Source organism: Manacus candei, unplaced genomic scaffold (genome assembly GCF_025592945.1).
Source record: "Manacus candei isolate 608988 ecotype Guabito, Panama unplaced genomic scaffold, ASM2559294v1 h1tg000065l, whole genome shotgun sequence".
Lineage (NCBI taxonomy): Eukaryota > Metazoa > Chordata > Aves > Passeriformes > Pipridae > Manacus > Manacus candei.
Genome location: NW_026138113.1, coordinates 12,015,874 through 12,035,319, shown reverse-complemented (window position 1 = coordinate 12,035,319; position 19,446 = coordinate 12,015,874). Strand labels below are relative to the sequence as shown.

At 39.4% G+C, this 19,446-nt stretch overlaps 1 protein-coding gene across 1 annotated transcript in view; it reads left to right on the top strand.

Annotated features, from left to right (window-relative positions):
• The window catches only part of LOC127479182 (transcription initiation factor TFIID subunit 4-like), a 145,463-nt gene that overhangs the window by 52,315 nt on the left and 73,702 nt on the right, over positions 1-19,446 (top strand). The window contains exons 11-12 of the mRNA XM_051805811.1: positions 11,020-11,150; positions 13,098-13,223. Of these exons, the coding sequence (XP_051661771.1) occupies positions 11,020-11,150; positions 13,098-13,223 (257 nt within the window). The remainder of the gene's footprint in view (positions 1-11,019; positions 11,151-13,097; positions 13,224-19,446) is intronic.

The window sequence follows — 19,446 nt, the reverse complement described above, 5'->3', positions numbered from 1 at the left end:
TTCAAGTTATGATCTTCAGCCTGTCCTTCTGGTATCCTTTATCATGTCCTGGGGTTTGTGCATATCCTCTGTCTGATGTGCCCATCTCACCTCCTTAAGAAGTTCCTCATGTTTAGCTGGTCTGCCTGGCATCAGACTTGTAGTGACAACAGTGGTACCTGTTCAGATTAAAGTGTCAGAGAGATGGTTTCTCTGGGAAAAAAAACCTGCCAAAATAGCTGCATTGTTCACAGAAATTGCTTTGAAAGAACAGAAGCATATCAACAAATTCTTGGAGTTGGTACTCCTTTAATGCTGTGGGTGTGGTGGAGGGTGTGTTCTGTTGCTGTGCTATAGGATGCTGGCATCTGTGTTTGTCACCTCTGATGTTCTTACAACCATCCCTGTCCCCATCTCTGTCTCACCTGATGTACTGTCATAATCATGTACTTCTTGTGTTTAAGTCTGAGGTCCTGTTTAGTGTCTTGAACTTGGCTTAAGAAGCACATTTTTCTAATCTGCATAAAAGCAGACAGGGGATAAATCCCCAGCTAACAGTTTCTCTGTTGTTTTCTTAAGAACTCCTATTGGTGTCATTGCCATATTAGTCTTCCAGATCTTCCTGGTCTGGTCCCTGTAACAATCTCTTGATATGACTATGTAGTGAATCAATGCACAAAAGTGCACTGGGGCATGTGCTATTATTCATAAAAATAGTGAACATATTTTCCAGTTCTCTGCAGTCACTCTGTGTTTATTCTTGAATGTTCCTAAATGTCTTTGGACATTGTTATTGAGTTGTATTTTTTGTTTTGGGAAAACTAAGGTGAAGAAAAAAAGAATCGTATAACTGTGATCTGTGTGTTGTAATTTGACTTGTTGAGACCTGCCCCTATTTTAGTTCTCATCCCCTCCTGTCTTGTGCATTTTGCTCACACTGTTCAGTTGCTGCAGCACAAATTACTGGGATTATAGGGTAGGATGTGGATCTGGATATAGTTCTCAGAGACTCTTTGACCTTCAGTGCCTCCCTTTTAATAACTTCAGCATCCTCCCTTCTTTTAGAACATAAACGTCAAATGGCACAAAAGTAATCTTAAAGATGAATTATTTAAAGAGAAGGAATTGTACATCAAAATGAAGGATATTGTCTTTCTTTAACACATTGAGATTTTGATTTCTTCTGAAAGAAATTAGGAAGCATACAGCTTAGTTGCAGAAAAAACAGGGAACATATTAGTTGTAGTACCTTCTGTTTCTTCAGAGTTTACATTCCTTCTGTCCTCTCTGATCAGGCTGTAAGGCTTCCTTGCTGTCTGAATGCCAAGTGTTCTCTCCTCCCAGGTGCACTGTTTATATGGATGTGCTCCCATGATTTGTGGCAACTCCTTCCCTTTTCCAAGCCTCCACATACCTGTGCACAATGTTGTTTGGTGACTGCCCTGGTTCTGGTAGAGACAAACCACCAAGGGTAATAAAAAAGGCTCTTTAGGGATGATTAATAGCTACCTTTCAGCTGTTTAATTATCTAGCTTAGAAGTTTGGAAACTGGATTGTCTGGTTATATATACTTTAGGACAGATCTCTTCTCAAAATAGTTTTTTCCTTTTGCCAAAAAGTATGAATTATGTGTGAGTTCCCAGACTTACCCTCTGGTTGAGACTTCTTAAAGAAGTGAAGGCTTTTTTTGGGTCCATCTTATATGACTTTCATCAAAAAACATTAATTGTAGAGGTAAGGTTAAATAGGATTCTTGAGAAATTCTTTCTCTACTTGAAATTTTTTTTGTCCTGTCCCAAATCCTACCGACATGCATATAAAAGCTTTGAATAAGCACAGAAAATACCATCAAACATTTTGGCCAGGGTTACACATAGATTTTGAATGGAAACAACTATTTCTCTGGCTCTGTTGTGTTAAAATAATTACACCAATATGACCCTCTAGAATTGAACTATTTTTCTGGTTTTCCCTTGACAAGAATAAGAGGTCTTAAACAAAATTAGAAGGTAAAAGTTCAAAACAAGCAGGAGGTTGCTTTTGCCAGGTGGGTAGTTAAGTTGTGGAACTGGTTGTTTTAGGATGTTTCAGATTCAAAAGATTATTTGAAAAATTAATGTGAAAAACATTCCATCTTGACCTAATAGAGAGACAGATAAGATGCTCTATTTTAGGACAGACTGAGGCTGTGTTTTGGTGCACAGTTAGCACCTTTTTTTTTCAAATAGTATTCTGGCAGCATCTCCCACTACTGGTGTTAGAGAAAGGATGATGGACTATATTACCCAGTGTAGCTTTACTTAACTTTTTATACAATTATCTCAATACATAACTATTATAGTGTAGTTTGTACTGAATAAGTTAAATCCACTATAGTGCCTGAAACACACTTTGAGTGGTGTTGTACCAGTGCATTTACACTACAGAGCTCAAGAGTCTTAGTTGAATCTTACTTTGCTAAAATAGTTTGGTTGGCATTTACTTTGGAGGGAGCAGGAGGAGAATATTAAAAATTGTGTAGTGTTTATTCAGCATTTTTATTCTCTTAGGTTACATTGCAGTTGTATGGCTGGTTAGTTTTTTCCTGCTGTGTCTTGTACTGAAAATGGCTGTGAATTTTGAGGATTTTAATCTGCAAGTTTGGAATTTGTTACATTACTTTTAAAAAATAGCTGATGTTTCATTGGTTTCTCAGTTTTACAAAATGCTTCCTGGGCAATCATCTCAAGGTGGGTAGTTCTGAAGAAGCAAGGAGCAAATACTACACCCAACAAGTTGGGAGTTCTCAGGGAGATTGTCCACTTTTATCCAGAAGCTGGCTCATGAGATAATTCTTACCCTGTGAGAGGAGGAATTTTTTTTTACAAAAAAAATTACTGAAGTAATTAGTGTAGGGTCTTCCATTGTTTTGTAAATAACAATTAGGAGGTGATAAAAGTCATTCTCTTTAATGCAGTCAGTTATTCCCTGTGAAGGTGAACTGGAAGGGTAGTGTTGAGCAGCATCAGATGTTGGTTTACAGAATCTCTCCCGTTGCTTTCAGCTGGTTGGAGCTGTGGAATATAATGTTGGCCCTCACAGAGGGGGTGCTGGTTTGTACCTGCTCGAGGGAATCCTGTCCCAGGTCTCGAGGCACTTGGCACAGGTTCTCTCTACTTTGGCAGGAACACTCCCTCCCCTGGGGCTCCCCCAAACACGCCCCAGGTCACAGGTTCCTCAGAGGGGCTGCTCCAACAGCTCCATTGGCTGGTTTTGGGAAGGGAGCAACTAAAGTTTTATGGTCTCTCCTTTCTTCGTCCTGTCTGCCAGCACCAGACAGGCTTAACAGGACAAGTCAGCATTGATTAAATTATTATGCATTCAGTTAGTAAGAAAGACCTAAAGTGAAGTTTTTATTTAAGGGACTGAAACCAGAAAATTACAGCTAAAATCACCATACTGTTTCTATTGCCTGGGATCACTAGGTTATCTCACACCCCTAGGAATCTCTAATCCCAGTCATCAGAACTAGGAGTTGCTGTTTGTGCTATCACTCTGTTTAACGAGCTCTGCCTAAAGTTTTTAGTAGTAAAAGTGTGGCTCCCCACCACAACTCCGGGATATTCTGTGCCCAAACAACCTCCTCAGTGTTTTCCTCTCCCGTGTTCCATCCCTCACTCTCTAGCTTCATATTTAGGGTTGGGTTTTCCCCTTACAGCACCCGGAATGCAGTGTTGATGGATTACTTTGTAGGTAGAGAACACTACTCTGTGGAAGATACACCCTGTTCTTAAGTTCCACCCCATGAGATTGGGAGAAGTAAGTTCCATAATTGCTATTTATGCTTTTCAGGGTGTCAAGGGTCCTTACTGCATTAGAGTTGTTTCCCCTTTGTGTTTAGTCAGCCTGATAGTTAACTGGGGTTGCTCAGTTTAGAGTTATGAATTCAATAGTATCAGACAAAGTACCCATTGCTTTCTGTTGATTTTGTGACTTGCTTTCTGTAGAGACCACACATTCTGTGTCTTAGGATATACAAATACTGCTTGTCTGCTTTTAGAAGGTGAACTGCTCTCCCCTACACCCCAGTCTTTTCAACTCAGAGTTCCTGTGTATTGTAAGTCTTGTGTTGTATTTAATTACATGTAATTGTACAGAGATTAAGGTGTTTCAGGTGTTTCACTGCTGACACCTACAGCAGAACTATAAAATCTTCGGTTTCCCTTACGCTGTTGAAATGAAGGAATGGAATTTATGAAAGAATGGAATAGTTTGAAGGCTGCAGAAATTCAAGTGGCAGTGTTTCCAATACCAAAATAACATTTTCCTGATGGGAAAGATTGCAAGGGGGGTGAGGTGCCTAAAACCGTGGTGGTTCTGTTGGAATAACAGAGGAAGGGGCTCAAGCCTACAAATGTAGGTGCTGCCCAGGGCACAGCCCAGCACCTTGTGTTGTGGGGATGAGGGAGCTGGCTGGGGATGGCCAGGTGCTGCTTTGCTGCATTGTTCCAGAGCCGATGCTGTTGAATGAGGTTAAATAAAAGCTTAAACAATGTCTCAGATCCAAGGGGGATGAACTTTTGTCTCTATTTTGTGGTATGCAAGCCAGCTCTAATGGCAGGAGGGGCCTGGGCCTAGGGAGGCTGGGTCCAGTTTCATCGTGGGGCAATATTTCATGCACACAATTTAAAGTTTAAGAAGCTGCTGCTGGTATTAGGATGATAGGATTGAGTGCTTTCTGCATTTCTGGCTGACCTGTGGCTAGGGCAAATAGGCACTAATTATGCACCCCCCCCATGTTTCTGGTGAAGGACAAGACAAACTCAAGCCCGAAATAGATGCTGTTTAACTGTTTAAAGCCAGTTCTTCAAGGTTTTTCTGCTTTAAGTGTAAACATAAAGAGATTTTATTCAGGCACTCAATAATTTATCACATCAATAATCAGAGTCAGACCTGATGTTTTACAAATAATTTTTTTTAATCTTTGATCTCAATCCTGTCAGTCCTCTTAAAGTATAAATTATTAAAGTAACTTTTTGATTCTTTGAAAGCCTATCTGCAAAGACAGTATTTTTCTTCTGCTTCTCAAATAGGGCAGTACTCTCCTTATGATTTGTTTCAGTTTTTGATCAATAAAATATAATTAAACTTTTAAAGTGCAGCAAAGCTAGTACCTTTCAGATAGCTAAGCAGATGACAGCAAGCTTTTCACTTCTTGGGACCTGAAAAGTTTTCAATTACAAGGTTTAGGTGCTTTTATGTTTGTAAAAAACAATCTTGTGCTACTGACACACATGCCAATATCAGAATAATATTGCTGAACGTTTTTTCCCTCAAGGTTTTTGGAACTTATATACAAGTTCTGACTTTATAGAAACTCTATTGCAATATCTCACACTTTTAAATATAATATTGTTTATTTGTAACAAAATATTCTAACACACTTCTTGCATGCTGTCTCATATAGTGTAGATCTTTATTAAATTCTGATTGAACCAGGATTTGCTATTAAAGCTTCCAAACATGTAATTAAGAATTAACATGTAGTCAGACTTTATTGTGTTGTTCTGTAATGCTTGGCAGATTCAAAATTTGGACTTTGGAGGTATTAATTTGTCCCTCATATTTCCTATATAGGATAATGGGACTCAACTGACTGCTTTGGTAGCCTCTGATGCCTCTGAGGGTGTGTTGCAACCAAGTCCTGCCACAAAGAACTGAAGTGTTCATGCAATCAGCCATCAATTCTTGATGGTCTTGTACAGTTCTGGGGTAAAGAGATCTGGCAAGAGCACTTGAATAAAGAATATGACCTTAGTTGTGTCTTTAAAAATATCAAAACTCAAATTCAAGTGGAGAGATGGGTTAAAATTATAGCTTGGAGCATTGCTTTGCTCCAGCTCCTTTTTTGTTGTTAACCTTGATGATGTTTTTATCATAGCTCCAGGAAAAGTTCAAAATTACGTTGCTGAAGTAATTTTAAAGACTTGAAGCATATACTTGTTATCCAAATGTCTAAATTTAACAAATGTATTATTTAAAAGTAAACAACTCTTTTCAAATTACACATATCATGATGTTTTTGGTCACAAGACTACAAGTTAAAATTGTCACGTTATCAAACTTAAAGCACATTGAGATGGTCACCAAAAAATCAGAAGTTCAAATTTTTAAAGAAAAAGAAAACAGTCTATTGATAGAAGTAAGTTCATTTTTTTTTGTTGTTTAGTCTTGATTTTCTCTTTGGATTTTTGGTTTCTGCTCATATGTAAGTGTATATATTGTAAAGAGTTAGTACAATGATCAGATGGTGCAATTCAGAATTCAGAATACTAGAGCCTAAATAAAAATATTTCTAGATGAAGCCACTGTCCAGTGACTTGGTTAGAAAGATGAATAATAGTGAGGATATATGTGTTTTGCAATACAATTAACTGTGTTTAATATTATAGAATATATGTGTGTATATACACATTTCTTAACAATATAGATCGTATTTCTGTTCCCAGGTTATTATCACTTTAGGGAATCTTGAAAAAGGGAAGAGAAGCCTTTCCATGTTAAAACTGGGAAAAGTCATTATGCAGACTAGAAGAATATGTCAGGAATTTCCTATATAGAGATCAACATTATTTTTCTTTGATGGAATTCCAATACGCTTTTTATAAATGAGAGTGGATGAAACTCAGATGTGACAGTGAAGAAAAATAATACTAAGCATTTAATACAGAAACATATGAAAATTAACAGATTTCAGCCCTTTGTGTAGGTTCAGTTTCTATTTTTTCTGAGTAGCAGAAAGCAGAACAAGACAATCTCTGAGCAGTGGTATCACAACCTCTCTTGGGTCAGTGGATCAATCCAGTGGTGTGAACAGCTGTGTATGAAAGTATAACTAGGCCACGATTTCCAAGTGTAGATGAAACTGGTAGTTTTCCCACCCTTGCCCCAAGTACAATCCAAGTATTTCAGCAGCCTGCCAAATCTCCATGTACTATAGAGCTCTGGAATGCACCCTGCTTCTCACATCCTATGCTAACAGGGCTTTAACTGGTGTAATTTAGAGCAGGGAAGATGTGATGATGCTTCCACACATGATGAATGTTGTGCATGACAAGTTGACTTCTTAAAAATTTATCTTTTTGTAGTCTGCTTTCTTGATGCTAATTCATTTGGGGGAAAATTGGTATTCTTTTTTCCTTATCCTGTTTTCCAAAGAATTCTAGCCTTAAGTGATCGAATAGTCCATTTGCCTTTTGTTTTCCCCTTCAGGTCATTTTTGAGTCCATTGATAAATCAGGAGCTGGAGAGCCCCTCTGTGTGTCTGAGTTGAGGGGGAAATCAATGGATTTTTTTCCCTTTCTTTGCTCTCTGCCTGGTTGGCTGCCATTGAGCAGCGTGGGACAGACTGCCCGGGCTGTCCTCAGGGTGCCCAGCCAGCAAACTGGACAAACACGGACTGGGAGATGTGCCAGGGGTGATCCTACATGTGTGAGGGATCTAAGGGTGTTGTGCTGGAATAGGGAATACAGAAGGACATGCAGGGCAGGGATCATTGAATCACTCAGATTATAACTTGAGTGGTCATTTGGTCCAGTCTCTTGCTCAAACCTGGGTGAGCATTAAATTCAGACAAGGTTGTTTAGGGCATTATCTGTCTGAGTCTTAAAATCCTGGGAGGTGGGAGAGTCTACAACTATTTTGTGCAAAGTGTTCCAATACTTAATTGTCTTCATAAAAGAATTCTTCCCTATATCCAGTCAGAAACAGCTGTTTCAGTTTATGAATTTATGTCTCATTCTTCTTCCAGGCAGCCTCAGTAAAGAGTCTGACTCCATCTTTGCAATAAATTCCCCCCTAAGCCCTCTTTCTCCAGGATGAACCCTCAGGTTCTCCTCTTACAGGTCGTATGCTCCAACTCCATAACCACCTTGCTGACTTTTCCTTGGACTCAAGTTTTTTCAAGTTTTTCTTGTACCAGGTGACCCAAAATGGCAGTATTCTGGATGTGGGCTGGGTGAGGAGGAAGAATTGCTTCCCTTGATGTTTTGGTTCCCATTGATCCACTGTTTTGCTGTAGACACAGCCCACTGTGCTGCTCATGTTCATCACTGCCAGGGTGCTCTGCTGGATCCTGGGCAGCCTGCTGGCCTCCAGCTCTTCCTGCTTCCCATCAGTGCTGCTGCCCTAGGAGGCAGGCAGTCCCCAGCTGGTGTTGTTCCAGGGAGTGAGTCCATCCCAAGTGCTTTGCACTCATCCTTCAGGAATTTCCTGAGGTTCCTTTCCCTCTGCACCTCAGCGTGGTGCCATCTGTGGTGAGGATGGTCTGTGGCTCACCCCTGAGGTCACTGAGACAGCTGTTAAAAAGGCCAAGTCCCAGGACAAATTCCTGAGACTCCATGGCCTCCAGGTACTTTTCTGGACTTGAGAATACTGTGTTGAGGGACTTCAGGAGAAGAAAGTTACTGGGATATTGCAGAGGCTGATGAAGAGGACAAAGGACAAGAATCTGAAGGAACCAGGCATCTCAGAATGGTCTGTTGGTTAATGGATGAATTTCTGAAGAGTTAAATGGACAAGACAAACTGTCTAGTGGTTGAATTTACTTAGAATAAAAGTCTTTAAAATCAGAAAAACCTTTATTGTGTAAAAACCAAGATGGTGACAGTTCTTTATTAGGAAAGGAGTGTGTGTGTGTGTTTTCAGGGAAGTTGGGTAGCTGTAGTTACACCACTGAGATTCAAAGAATTTTACCAATAACTCACTCATACCCTTACCTAGATTACTTGGCAGAATTTTCCATCTCAGACCTCATTTCTGGATACTAGTTAATTAAATTTCCCTTCTTTTTGCATTTTATCCTTCAGATTAGGGTTTTTTGATTGATGGCTTTGCTTACACATGTTTGCATAATAAAATGGTGCATGCTCAAGTAGGCCTTGATAGTGCCAGTCTGACTTGGAGGAGTCTCTCCTGCCCATAGGAATCGTCCTCCTGACTTCAAGGACTTCATTTGCCTGGGTGGCACTTGCAGCCTTGGGATTTAATGTGTGTGTCTGCTTTCCATTACACGTTCAGCTCTCAGCAGCCTGAGCGGGGTTCCAGCTCTATTACACACCACAAATTGGGCACCAAGAAAGGTTTAATTTAGTTTTTTCCACGATAAGGCGAAAATCAGTTAAAAGGCATATATATGTTCATTGTGCTGCAGTCCTTAGGGTAACGTGTGCGATACGGAGCCGGCGATGGCTCAACTCGGTTGAAGAGGTAACGACTTCAAAGAATCATTAAAAAAACGAACACCGGCAAGAGCTGGCGAGGAGAATTGTGCCGTGGGAGGCGCGGCCGCGGAGCCGGGGCACAGCAGCACTGAGCTGGGCTCGGCAGGAGCCGCGGGAAGGGGCCGGTCCGGTGATGGAGCCGCGGGAAGGGGCCGGTCCGGTGATGGAGCCGCGGGAAGGGGCCGGTCCGGTGATGGAGCTGCGGGAAGGGGCCGGTCCGGTGATGGAGCTGCGGGAAGGGGCCGGTCCCGCTGCTGGAGCTGCGGGAAGGGGCCGGTCCGGTGATGGAGCCGCGGGAAGGGGCCGGTCCGGTGATGGAGCCGCGGGAAGGGGCCACTCCTGGTGATGTGCTGCTGGAAGGGGCCGCTCCCGGCGGGACGGGAGCCAAGGAAAGGGGCTGATCCCAGTGATGGGGACGCAGGAAGGGACCGCTCCCGGTGGTGGAGCGGGCGCTGACAGGAGCCGGCGGTGCTGCTGAGCGCTGCCAGCTCGGCTCCCATCACACACGGGGATGGAACTGAGCACCCAGCCGGGGAACAAACACACCGCTCCTGTCACACACGGGGTGATGGGAACACACCGCTCCTGTCACACACGGGGTGACGGGAACACACCGCTCCCATCACACACAGGGATGGAACTGAGCACCCAACCAGCGAACACACCGCTCCTGTCACACACGGGGTGATGTTTGTGTTGGCTCGGAGGCCCCTCCACCACCAAGGGTTCCTCCTGCAGTTCACACTTTCCAAAATAGTCTCAAACAAAGCTCCTGTGGTGGTTTGCATACCCGTTATGTGTCCCAGCCAAAGCGCTCTGAGAAGTTTCGTGCTCATTCGGTGGAAAACTGACCCGGTATAATCAGCTTATTTATTCCTTTATGGTGGGTCATCTCTAATGATCCGCACAAAATGCAACTACTGATGTTTTCCTGTATGAAATATATATATGTCTGTGTGTGCACACAGGGAGTTTGCTATACAGAAAACTGTCCTGCTGGGACAACTCACATATATGCCTTGGTAGGACTGTAGCTTAGATTGGTGTGTATGTTCGTGTATCTACGGTTTTATATCTAATACTTAGTAATTATTTTGATGAATTTAGGGATCCTTAAGTGTTACCTTTATCATTCTTTCAGTAGCTTAGGTGTTTTTAAATGTATCAATACATTAGGCTGCAGACTGTTTGCTTTTCTTATAAACTCAGCATGAAGTATCAAATGTCCAAGTAGCTATGAATATATGTTTGGGGGACAACTGGTGTTTCTAAATAACTTTTTTATATGACTTTACTTCTTCATATTCAATTAATAGGGATTTTTTCCCTAAAGAATTTCTGTTGTCAGTACTATGCCAATAGTGGAGGCTAAAGGATGGAACACTGTGCTTTGGGCTGCAGCCTCACCTCATGGACACTGAAATTCATTTGCAGTAATGCTTCTGAAAACAAATTGCTTTTTCTTGTGTAGAACAACTGAGAATTCAAATTGTCTCATATTCTGTTATGCTTTCTTGTAATATATTAGGATAAACTTCAGCAAAGTTCTCAGATGCTGTCAAGTGTTAAAGAAATTCTCTGATTTCTCTTTCAAACTTGTAAAGTACAGTCACGTCCTTTTCAAGGGATCATGAATGTGTCACCAAAGCCACGTAAATACACAGTCATGGATTTTTCTGTTCAAGAAAATGAAGTTATGACTTAAAGCCCTTTAGAACTTTGGGGTTTCATTTGTGGGGGGTTAAGCTAATTCTGTTTTGTTTTGTTTTCTTTGCTTTAGCTAAAAAACTAGGAATTACTGATGTGCCAGCTGAGGTCGTTACTTTTATTTCCCATGCAACACAAAACAGATTGAGGACAGTGATAGAAAAAGTGACAGTGATAACCCAGCACCGGATGGAATCATACAAAGTAAGTGTACAAACAAAGGTGTTATATTTTACAGAGAGGTGTGATGCTGGTTTTTCTTAGCACATGGAGATATTTTGGTTCATTCTGGGTGCAAAGCTTGTCTTAGTTGCAGGTTTGACCACCTCAGCAAACAGAAAGAGGTGGGATGGAAGATCTGTTGTCAGCTCCGTCCTCCTCCTCTGCAACAGAACTTGTGTGTGAATTGTTTTGTCTTTCTCTGCTGAAATGTCTGACAGGGAGCATCTGCTGAGCTATTTCTGCTCATGGGCTGTTGGTTCTTGACAACCCCTTTTTTGACCAAGGTATCTGTTAATTGGATCAAAATTGCTTTGGTATTTCAGAATCTGTAGTAACTTTATGTGTCCTTGGCTGTGAGAAATATTAATATTTTGCAAAAGCTACCAACGTGTCTTAAATGAGCAATTAAAGAACTTACCTCTAAATTCTTTGCTGTAATTAATCATGATTTTCTCTTTAAAAAGAGCATTTAAAGGTAAAATGCTACTCTGATTCTTTTGTTAGTGGTTGTGTTCCTGAGGAAACTGAAACAACTTTGACATGTTAAACCGGGGGGAAATTTAAATAAGAATCTGCAAACCAGGTTGAAATTCAAATTAATCAAACATCCTTATTGATATATTTGAAATACCTTTTTCTATAGAAGTAAGATGCTAATAGCTGTTAAACTGGTGTAAAAGCAAGATGGCAATAACTGGTTGTGTGTTGTCTAAACTGTGTTTAGATTTCTTTAGCATATGTATACATTGAGTAGCTCTGGATTAGTTTTTTTCTTGGTTTTGCTGTGTACTGTTTTGTTTTCCTGGAGTGGAATTCTGATCAAACATCTTTGGACTGCATCTTTGCCCACCTGTTTCCCAAATCTGAGTCACAGTCAGACTAATTCCATGTGATATTTGCAGAAATAATCACCTTTGGCATCTCTGACTACAGTCAACATTACTGTGATAGAAAATGGATTACAAAAATAAAGACCACTATTCCTGATTATTACCTACACTTATATCTTTCATTGCAGTTGATGGATATATTCTGCTGTATTGGACTAAAAGGAAAATCTCCTTGTTTCTTTCCAGTATTCTTTGTCAGCTTCAGCAGAGTTAAATCCCTCCTTTCTTCTCTCTGGGACGTTGTCTGAGGAGAAGACAATTCACTTAGTCCATCTTAAGCCAAAGATGCATTTAAAATAATATCTTAACACATTCTTAGGAAAAAATGAGCGTTGTCTCTGATTAAACTGTAGCATTGTCATTGCATTTTATATTTTTCTTGGTTAATGGTCTTCTTTGATTTCATAGCATTGCACTCAAAAAGGGAAACATTAAGTAGATAAATGGGATGGAAGTAATGTGGATCACTTATTTTTCTGACTGACATTCTAAGTGTTCCCACGTGGCTCGTGTCACAAACTCTTGTGGTTGTTGTGTACTAGGAAAGCTTACATGCTCTTAGTTGCAATAAACTTCAGTTTTAATTGTCATTAGAGGCTTATTTTCAAGTGAATTTTTAACTTTAATGCTTTTATAATGCTGCATCTTGATAAGGTCTGTTCAAGATGAGTACAGATACAGGAATTTTAGGTTATAAGCCTGGTTATAAACTGTATCTGGGATTATTCAGTAATAAACTTAAGCATTTTAGAGGTTTTTCATCAGTGAGTCTGTTGGTTTGTTTTTTTTTTTAAACTGTTTGATGTCTCTGGTGCCGATAAATCAATCTTGTGTTTTATTGATTTGCTTAGATATTAATTAACTAATCAGATTCTGGCTGCATTGCTAACCATAGGCTGGCTTTGTTCTCTGAGCTTAAAAAATAGAAACATTCTTTTTATGGTTCATACAAGATTTTAATGTAGAACACCTTCAGACCTGAAATGCATAGTGTTGATAAAAAAGCCTGTTTTTCTGGAGCACTGTCCCTGTTTTGCAGGATGATGAGTGGTACGAACAAGCTACAGATGTCCGAGCACAGTTAAAGTTCTTTGAACAGCTGGAGCGTTTAGAAAAGCAAAGGAAAGATGAACAAGAGAGGGAAATCTTGTTAAAGGCTGCCAAGGTATCAGTTCTACTCTGTTTTTCTTAACTACTTAACCATTCATAGTCTTTAAACAATTATTTAATTTTGTGGGATCTGTTTCATAAACACATTTTGTGTCTTACAACAAAAATGCTGTTGACCCCTCACACCTTTAACTCCTTCAGTCAAGCTCTGATCTGGGATGACTCCAGACCTACCTGACTGGAATTCTTCTGTGTTTTGAGGATACAGCTCTGGATTTGATGAGTTCTTGGGAATACAGGAGACAATGGCTAAAATTTTCAAAGTAACTCTGGGAAATAATTTTTCAATTGCCTTTGAAATTTAAAAGATGCCAGGGTTTCTGTGCCCCTTGAAAATCATACCTCACACTTCTGGTATTTCAACACAATTCAGTAAATTCTTGGGGAATTTTTTTTGAGGCTTTTTACTTCTTAAGTTTCTAGACTTTGTTTTGAACCAGTTTTTTTCATTTGTTTATCCTAATTTGTGTTCCAGTCACCTCTCTGTAACTGCATTATATGATTGATTCGTGCCTGTCTTCAATGAACTATCAGTTCTTCTGGACTTTGCTCCTTTGTAACTTCAATTCCAGAAACTCAATTTTTATACATGCAATAGAACAAACTCAGATAATATTGTTTCAAGAGCACATAGGTATAGATAAATCTCCTGCTTATAACTGTAAATTTAATTATATATATATATCACATCAAACTGCAAATAAGTTTATCCCTTAGTTGTCCCATTTCTAATTGTATTTGAATTTTCATTGAATTATTTATTTTATATACTGAAAAGATTATACAGAACAACTCAATGTTCAGTTGTAACACAGCCTCCTGATTTTGTGCCAATAATGTTCACGAATTGAGAGATTTTATTTTTTTTTAAGCCTAGCCTTACTTGTTTCAGAAATCTATTTCTCAATTAGGGTACTTTAATCTGTCCTCTTTGCACTCGTAATTTGTAATTGCTCACATTGTAAATATTCCACAAATTTTCCCATAACATTAGATACTCTTCAAATGTTTTGATGAAAACAGATTTGCTGTTTTCATTCTTAATTCTTATTTGTTAGAAATAAAGAAATGCCTATTTATTTTTTATCTTGTTTACTCCATTCAGTGAATACATCTTGATGAATCATGTTTTCTGTGTATCCTGCTGCTTGTTGTTTGTTTTGGTTGCTTTTTTAATGGACATTGAGAAAAATGCAGTAGCTTATAGTCTTTAGTTCAAAAATGTTTCCCTGACTGCACAAAGCAGGTTGATCTGAGATTGGGTTAGATGACCTCCCATTGTTCCTTCCAACTTGAATTCCTTCATGAATTGATATTCTTTAGTTTGGGTTGTTTTTTTTTTAGTTGTTGTTTTAGTCTTGAATAATATAAACTCCTGTGAAGTCAAAATTTAGGAAATAAATACATGGTCATCAAGTTTGATTCCTACAGATTACAGGACGAGCAAATAGAAGAATTCTGCAACAAACAAATGTAAAAGAGTCCCTTGATTGATTTGAAAAAATTGCCTTAATGAAAGTAATGAATGCACAAATCAACTTCCTAACCAGGGAGTCATCGGAGATGGCTTGGCATAAACACATGGTATCCTAGAAAAATACCTGGAGGTGTTGAAAAGCCAAACCCAAACCACAGAGTAGCCACGGCAGAGCAGTGCTGATTTATCAGTATTAATGTTTAGAGAGAGAAGTTGTTGTGAACCTCTGGGGAGGTGTTTGTGAGATGTGGTGATTTGAGGGTAAATGCCAGTCTGGAACTGAACTCTGGGCAGTGTTCAGCTGGTGCTCCCCATTCTATCCCAATGGATTGACAACCTCTTGCAAGACTTACGTGGGACATAGTTTGGCAAAAATATGGTGAGATTACATTTTTTTATTCTAAAGAACAGATTTTTCATTATTTCATTATTTCCTTAGGATCTGTGGTGCTGCTGAAATGCCAAAGTGATATCTGTTGAGGTCTTTGTTCTGAATTCCTACACACTAATTCCTTCCCATGGATTTGGGGATTTTTAGGGTCCTTTATGAACTTGCCTAAGGATATCTCAGTCCTTGTGGAGAGGATGCAGTAATTGTAGTGGCACAGTTAAAATCTGCCCTGATAAACAGTGATTGTGTTGCAAAGGGGGTGATGGTTACAGACTCTGCAGACTGAAATATCCACGTGCAAATGTGTTGTTTCCCCAACCACAGCACCTTTGTCTTCTTGACAGTGTTGTCTTTATAAAGGACAGAAAAATTTGAGTTTTAAAATGAAATTACTGTTTGGGTTTTTTTTGTTTTTGTTTTTGTTTTTTTTTTGCTGCAGGTGCTTAAATCTAAAAATCATACTTATTTTTATTTTTAACTGCAGCTTCTTAGTGGGCCTTTTAGACAAACTGAGTGATCTTTTATCTTGTGTTTTGACATATTATTTTGCAACATGTTTAATGAAAGTTTCAAAACTTCCTACCAGTGGTACCTCATCTACTGTCTCGTGTGGAAGAACATAAACAGGTCGAATGTGCACAGTGAAAATTCTTTTTTAATTATTTACAGTTTGGAGCCTTGTTAACAGCCAAAGTCCAGATTTTGACAAAGAGTATGATAGTGAAAGAAATGTTTCAGGCACTGGAATGGATGGTATTAAATAATCAACTTAATCACAGAATAATCAATGGAGAAGATAATGAAAAATGAAGGAATAGATTGAAATCAAAGGGGAGGCAGCATGAGTCTTTGGGCAGCCTTGAAGCCAATTAGGTAATTTTGCATTAGAGTTCAGTAAGGGGTAAAAAAAATGCAAATGATGGTCAAGGAAGGTGTCAGGTTTGCAGGTTTTTGTTGTTCTGTGTGATGGGTTGGTTTCATTAGGAGGAGAAGGAAAATATTTGACAGGATCTGCAACCACAATTTCAGTTGTTCCAGTAGGATGTGTTTGCAGGATTTGTAGGCACCCAGATGGGGTTGGGTTTGCTTCAGAAACTGTTTTTGGGAGAATGAGAGAACAAATCAGATGGGCAGATAGAAGAAAAAAAAAGTTTCAAAAATACAGTTTTTGACATTGTGAGAAAAGTCACTGTCTAAGTTAAAATTAGTTGTGAAGCTCACAAGTAACAAAGTAGCAGTATTATTTAGATTGTTAAATGAGAGAATATTAACAGAATCTTATGTCCCATGCCTGGGAAATACTTGAGAAATAGAAACTTCGTATCACAAGCTTAGAAGCACAACAACTGATGTTCTCATTCCAGTGAGAGATTGTGGGGGAAGACAAACTTGACAGGAAAGGCCAAAATCATACTATGCTACAGTAGCAATGCAACAGATAATTTCTTTTAAATGAAAAACCTAAAAATTGAAAGCACAACTGTGCTGGTTTAGGAGCTGGAATGATCTCTTGCACCTCGGGGGTCCTACATCGTGTCCCCATACCAGCCTAGAAATGCCCAGAGCATTTCTCTAATATATTCCCAGTAATTCTTTCTATCATAGAAGTGTTTAAAGCCATCTTGGGCCCCAGGCTGTGAGATGCAGTCACCTCCTGCTGCTGGAGCAGCTCCTGTTTCCCACCCCAGGCACTCTGGGGTGTCCCGTGCAGCAGCTCTGCAGGGAGACCCTGAGCTGTCAGGACTTTTGGGTTCCTTCCTGCCACGTGCCCAAGGCACGAGGAGGGGCCATCTTATACATGAGCACATGGAGAGCACAGTCTCTTTGAAGGAAATATTTGGGAGAGTCACCTCCTGGCCCTTGTTTGTTTGCCCAGTCAGGCCCCACTGGCTGTTGTTGCCAGGAGTGTGCAGGGCCAGACATCTCCTGCTCTGCTCTGAGGTGACTGCTACAGGAAAGAGCAGGAAGAGCTGCAGAAAGGTCAAAAGCCAGGCTAAAATCACTTGAGGAATTTCCATTTGACATGGTGTGTGTTGTGTGGACTTTCTAAAAAAAACCCAAACCCAGCAAAGCACAGGTCTTACATAGTAAATCTGTGTTCTTGCTGCCTTCAGAGCTGATTCCAAAACCTGGGAAATGCAGGTGGTGTCTGTCAGATTGAAGGAAGTTCTGGTTCTGGTCTAGTAATGGAAATATTTCTGGCAGCAGGAGGAGTAGGAGGTTGTAGCTGATTTGTTGTTGTTTGTTTGATTTTATTTCTAATTTATTTTTTTTAGAGTGGTGCTTTATGCAGTGAAGATACACAGCTTGGGGTTGTCTTGGTTTTCAGAACATGAATGAATCATACTTGTGTGTTATAATCTATAATAAAGTGGATCATGTTAAAATTATTGTGTTAATTCATCAACTCAAACTGGCTAAATGCATGTTTATTTTATTATAAAATTAACTTTGAAATTTAATTTCCAATATATACAGTCTATTAGTCTGCTATTTTGAGTGTTCTGTGTTAGTAGCACAAGCCTGTCAAGTTTTTGGATCTTAAATATAACAAGATATCTTATTCACAAGAATAAGATCTGTTCTGTAAAAAGAAAATTTACATAAGTAAATGGAAAGTCATGTTTAGAGTTGTTTGCAAAGTTAATTAGCATTTATGGATGATAGTGATTTTTATAGTACTATGGGCTGAAGGGCCTTTTTATTGGAGAGCTCCCTGAAATTTGGCAATGCAGATTCCCTTACACACGTCCTGTGATGACTTGAAGGGGCTGCTCTGAGTCAGAGCTGAGTTCAGCCAATTTAATCCTTCCCCTCTCTTCTGAGAGCAGCCTCCTGTGAGATGGACTCAGAACTCCCTTCTGATGAGAGGAGAGCAAAGATAATCTCAATGTGCTGGGATAATTTTCTGAGTTTTTAAGAACTTGTCGCTGCAATTTTAATGATTTCAATATAAATCATCTCCCAGACCTGAGCTCTTGCATTCCACCTGAGCGTGGCCGTAACGTCGAGCAGCGTTTCACCCTCAGCTATGATGCTTTTAACTTCCACTTTTTATTAACAAAGCTAATGTGAAAGCAAAGTGTTTCATGTTGCCGATTTAATTTCTTTAATTAGAAGTGAAAGTTATAAGCTGGTACAGCCGTGGGTGAAGTTCTAATGTCATCAATGGGGAAAAAATAGGTTTCAAATTGAAAGTGTTGGCACAGCGGTGGCTCTCAACAGCACAGCACCTGCAGTTGTGACTCTTGACTTTATTTAATGAAAAAAGATGAAGTTGAAGCGTTAAAGGCTCCACTGTATGTGTTGGGAAGGGGCAGTAGAGCTGCAAGTGCCTTTACTGGGATCAGGAGAGACACAGTGAGCCATTTCCTACCACAGGTGGAACAAGCTGAGAATTCAAAATTCTTACAGATCTAACAGAAAACTTTTTTTTGGTGGTGGGACAAAAATTTAACAACAGTGCAACTTTGGTATTGCTAATCACAACAAAATACTGAATAATTTTGGCAATTACATACGTCAAAGTACTATTACTCTGTCCATCTGCATACATAGAGTATCCTCCAATTTTAAAAGTAATTGGTGCTTGAATTTAAGTATTACATGGGCTTATTATTTTAAAAATACTGTTGCTTTCTAATTTAAGGCAATTCTGTGAAATCCAAAATCCCCTTAAAACTACACTGTTAGATGTGTAATTGTCTGTTTGTGTGGCCTCCTTCCTTAACACAAGCAAGGGGAAAAGCTGAGGTTTGGAACATTAGGGAGTTTGGTAACATGTAAACGAACCCCCTTATTTCTGTTGTGCTTTGAATACACACATTAAAATATGCTGCTTTTCATACTTTGAAAGTCCAATATTTCCATAGACCTAATGTGATCTATGCAGGTTTCAGATAAATAGGATAGCAAGTTCTTTAACACAAAGCACTTTCATTCTTCACAATTAAAATATCAGGCTGTCTGGTCTAATAAAGTTAGCTTGTGTTTGGGAGAAATGTTAACAAACCTGGTTTGGTGAATGAATTCTCAGTAGGAGACAGCATTTAATGTATTTAAAAAGTATGTAATCTGGTTAGGATCAGTGCTAGGTTTCTTCAAAATTACTATGGGAAGCCAGCTTGCTTCTAAAAGTGTTTATTCATCAACAGGAAAATACATTACATAAATACAGCTTGCTTTATTTAGAGATCCAGGCATTATGAACAGGGAAGGGAAGGCAAAGGAGTTGTGATAAACTCCTTGAAAGTATTTGATTTGGTGGGTTCTGTGATTAGTGGGTGTTTCCAAAGCTTTAGAGGAAGGAGACATTGGTGTATTAAAAGATTTTGGAAAAGCATGTTTCAC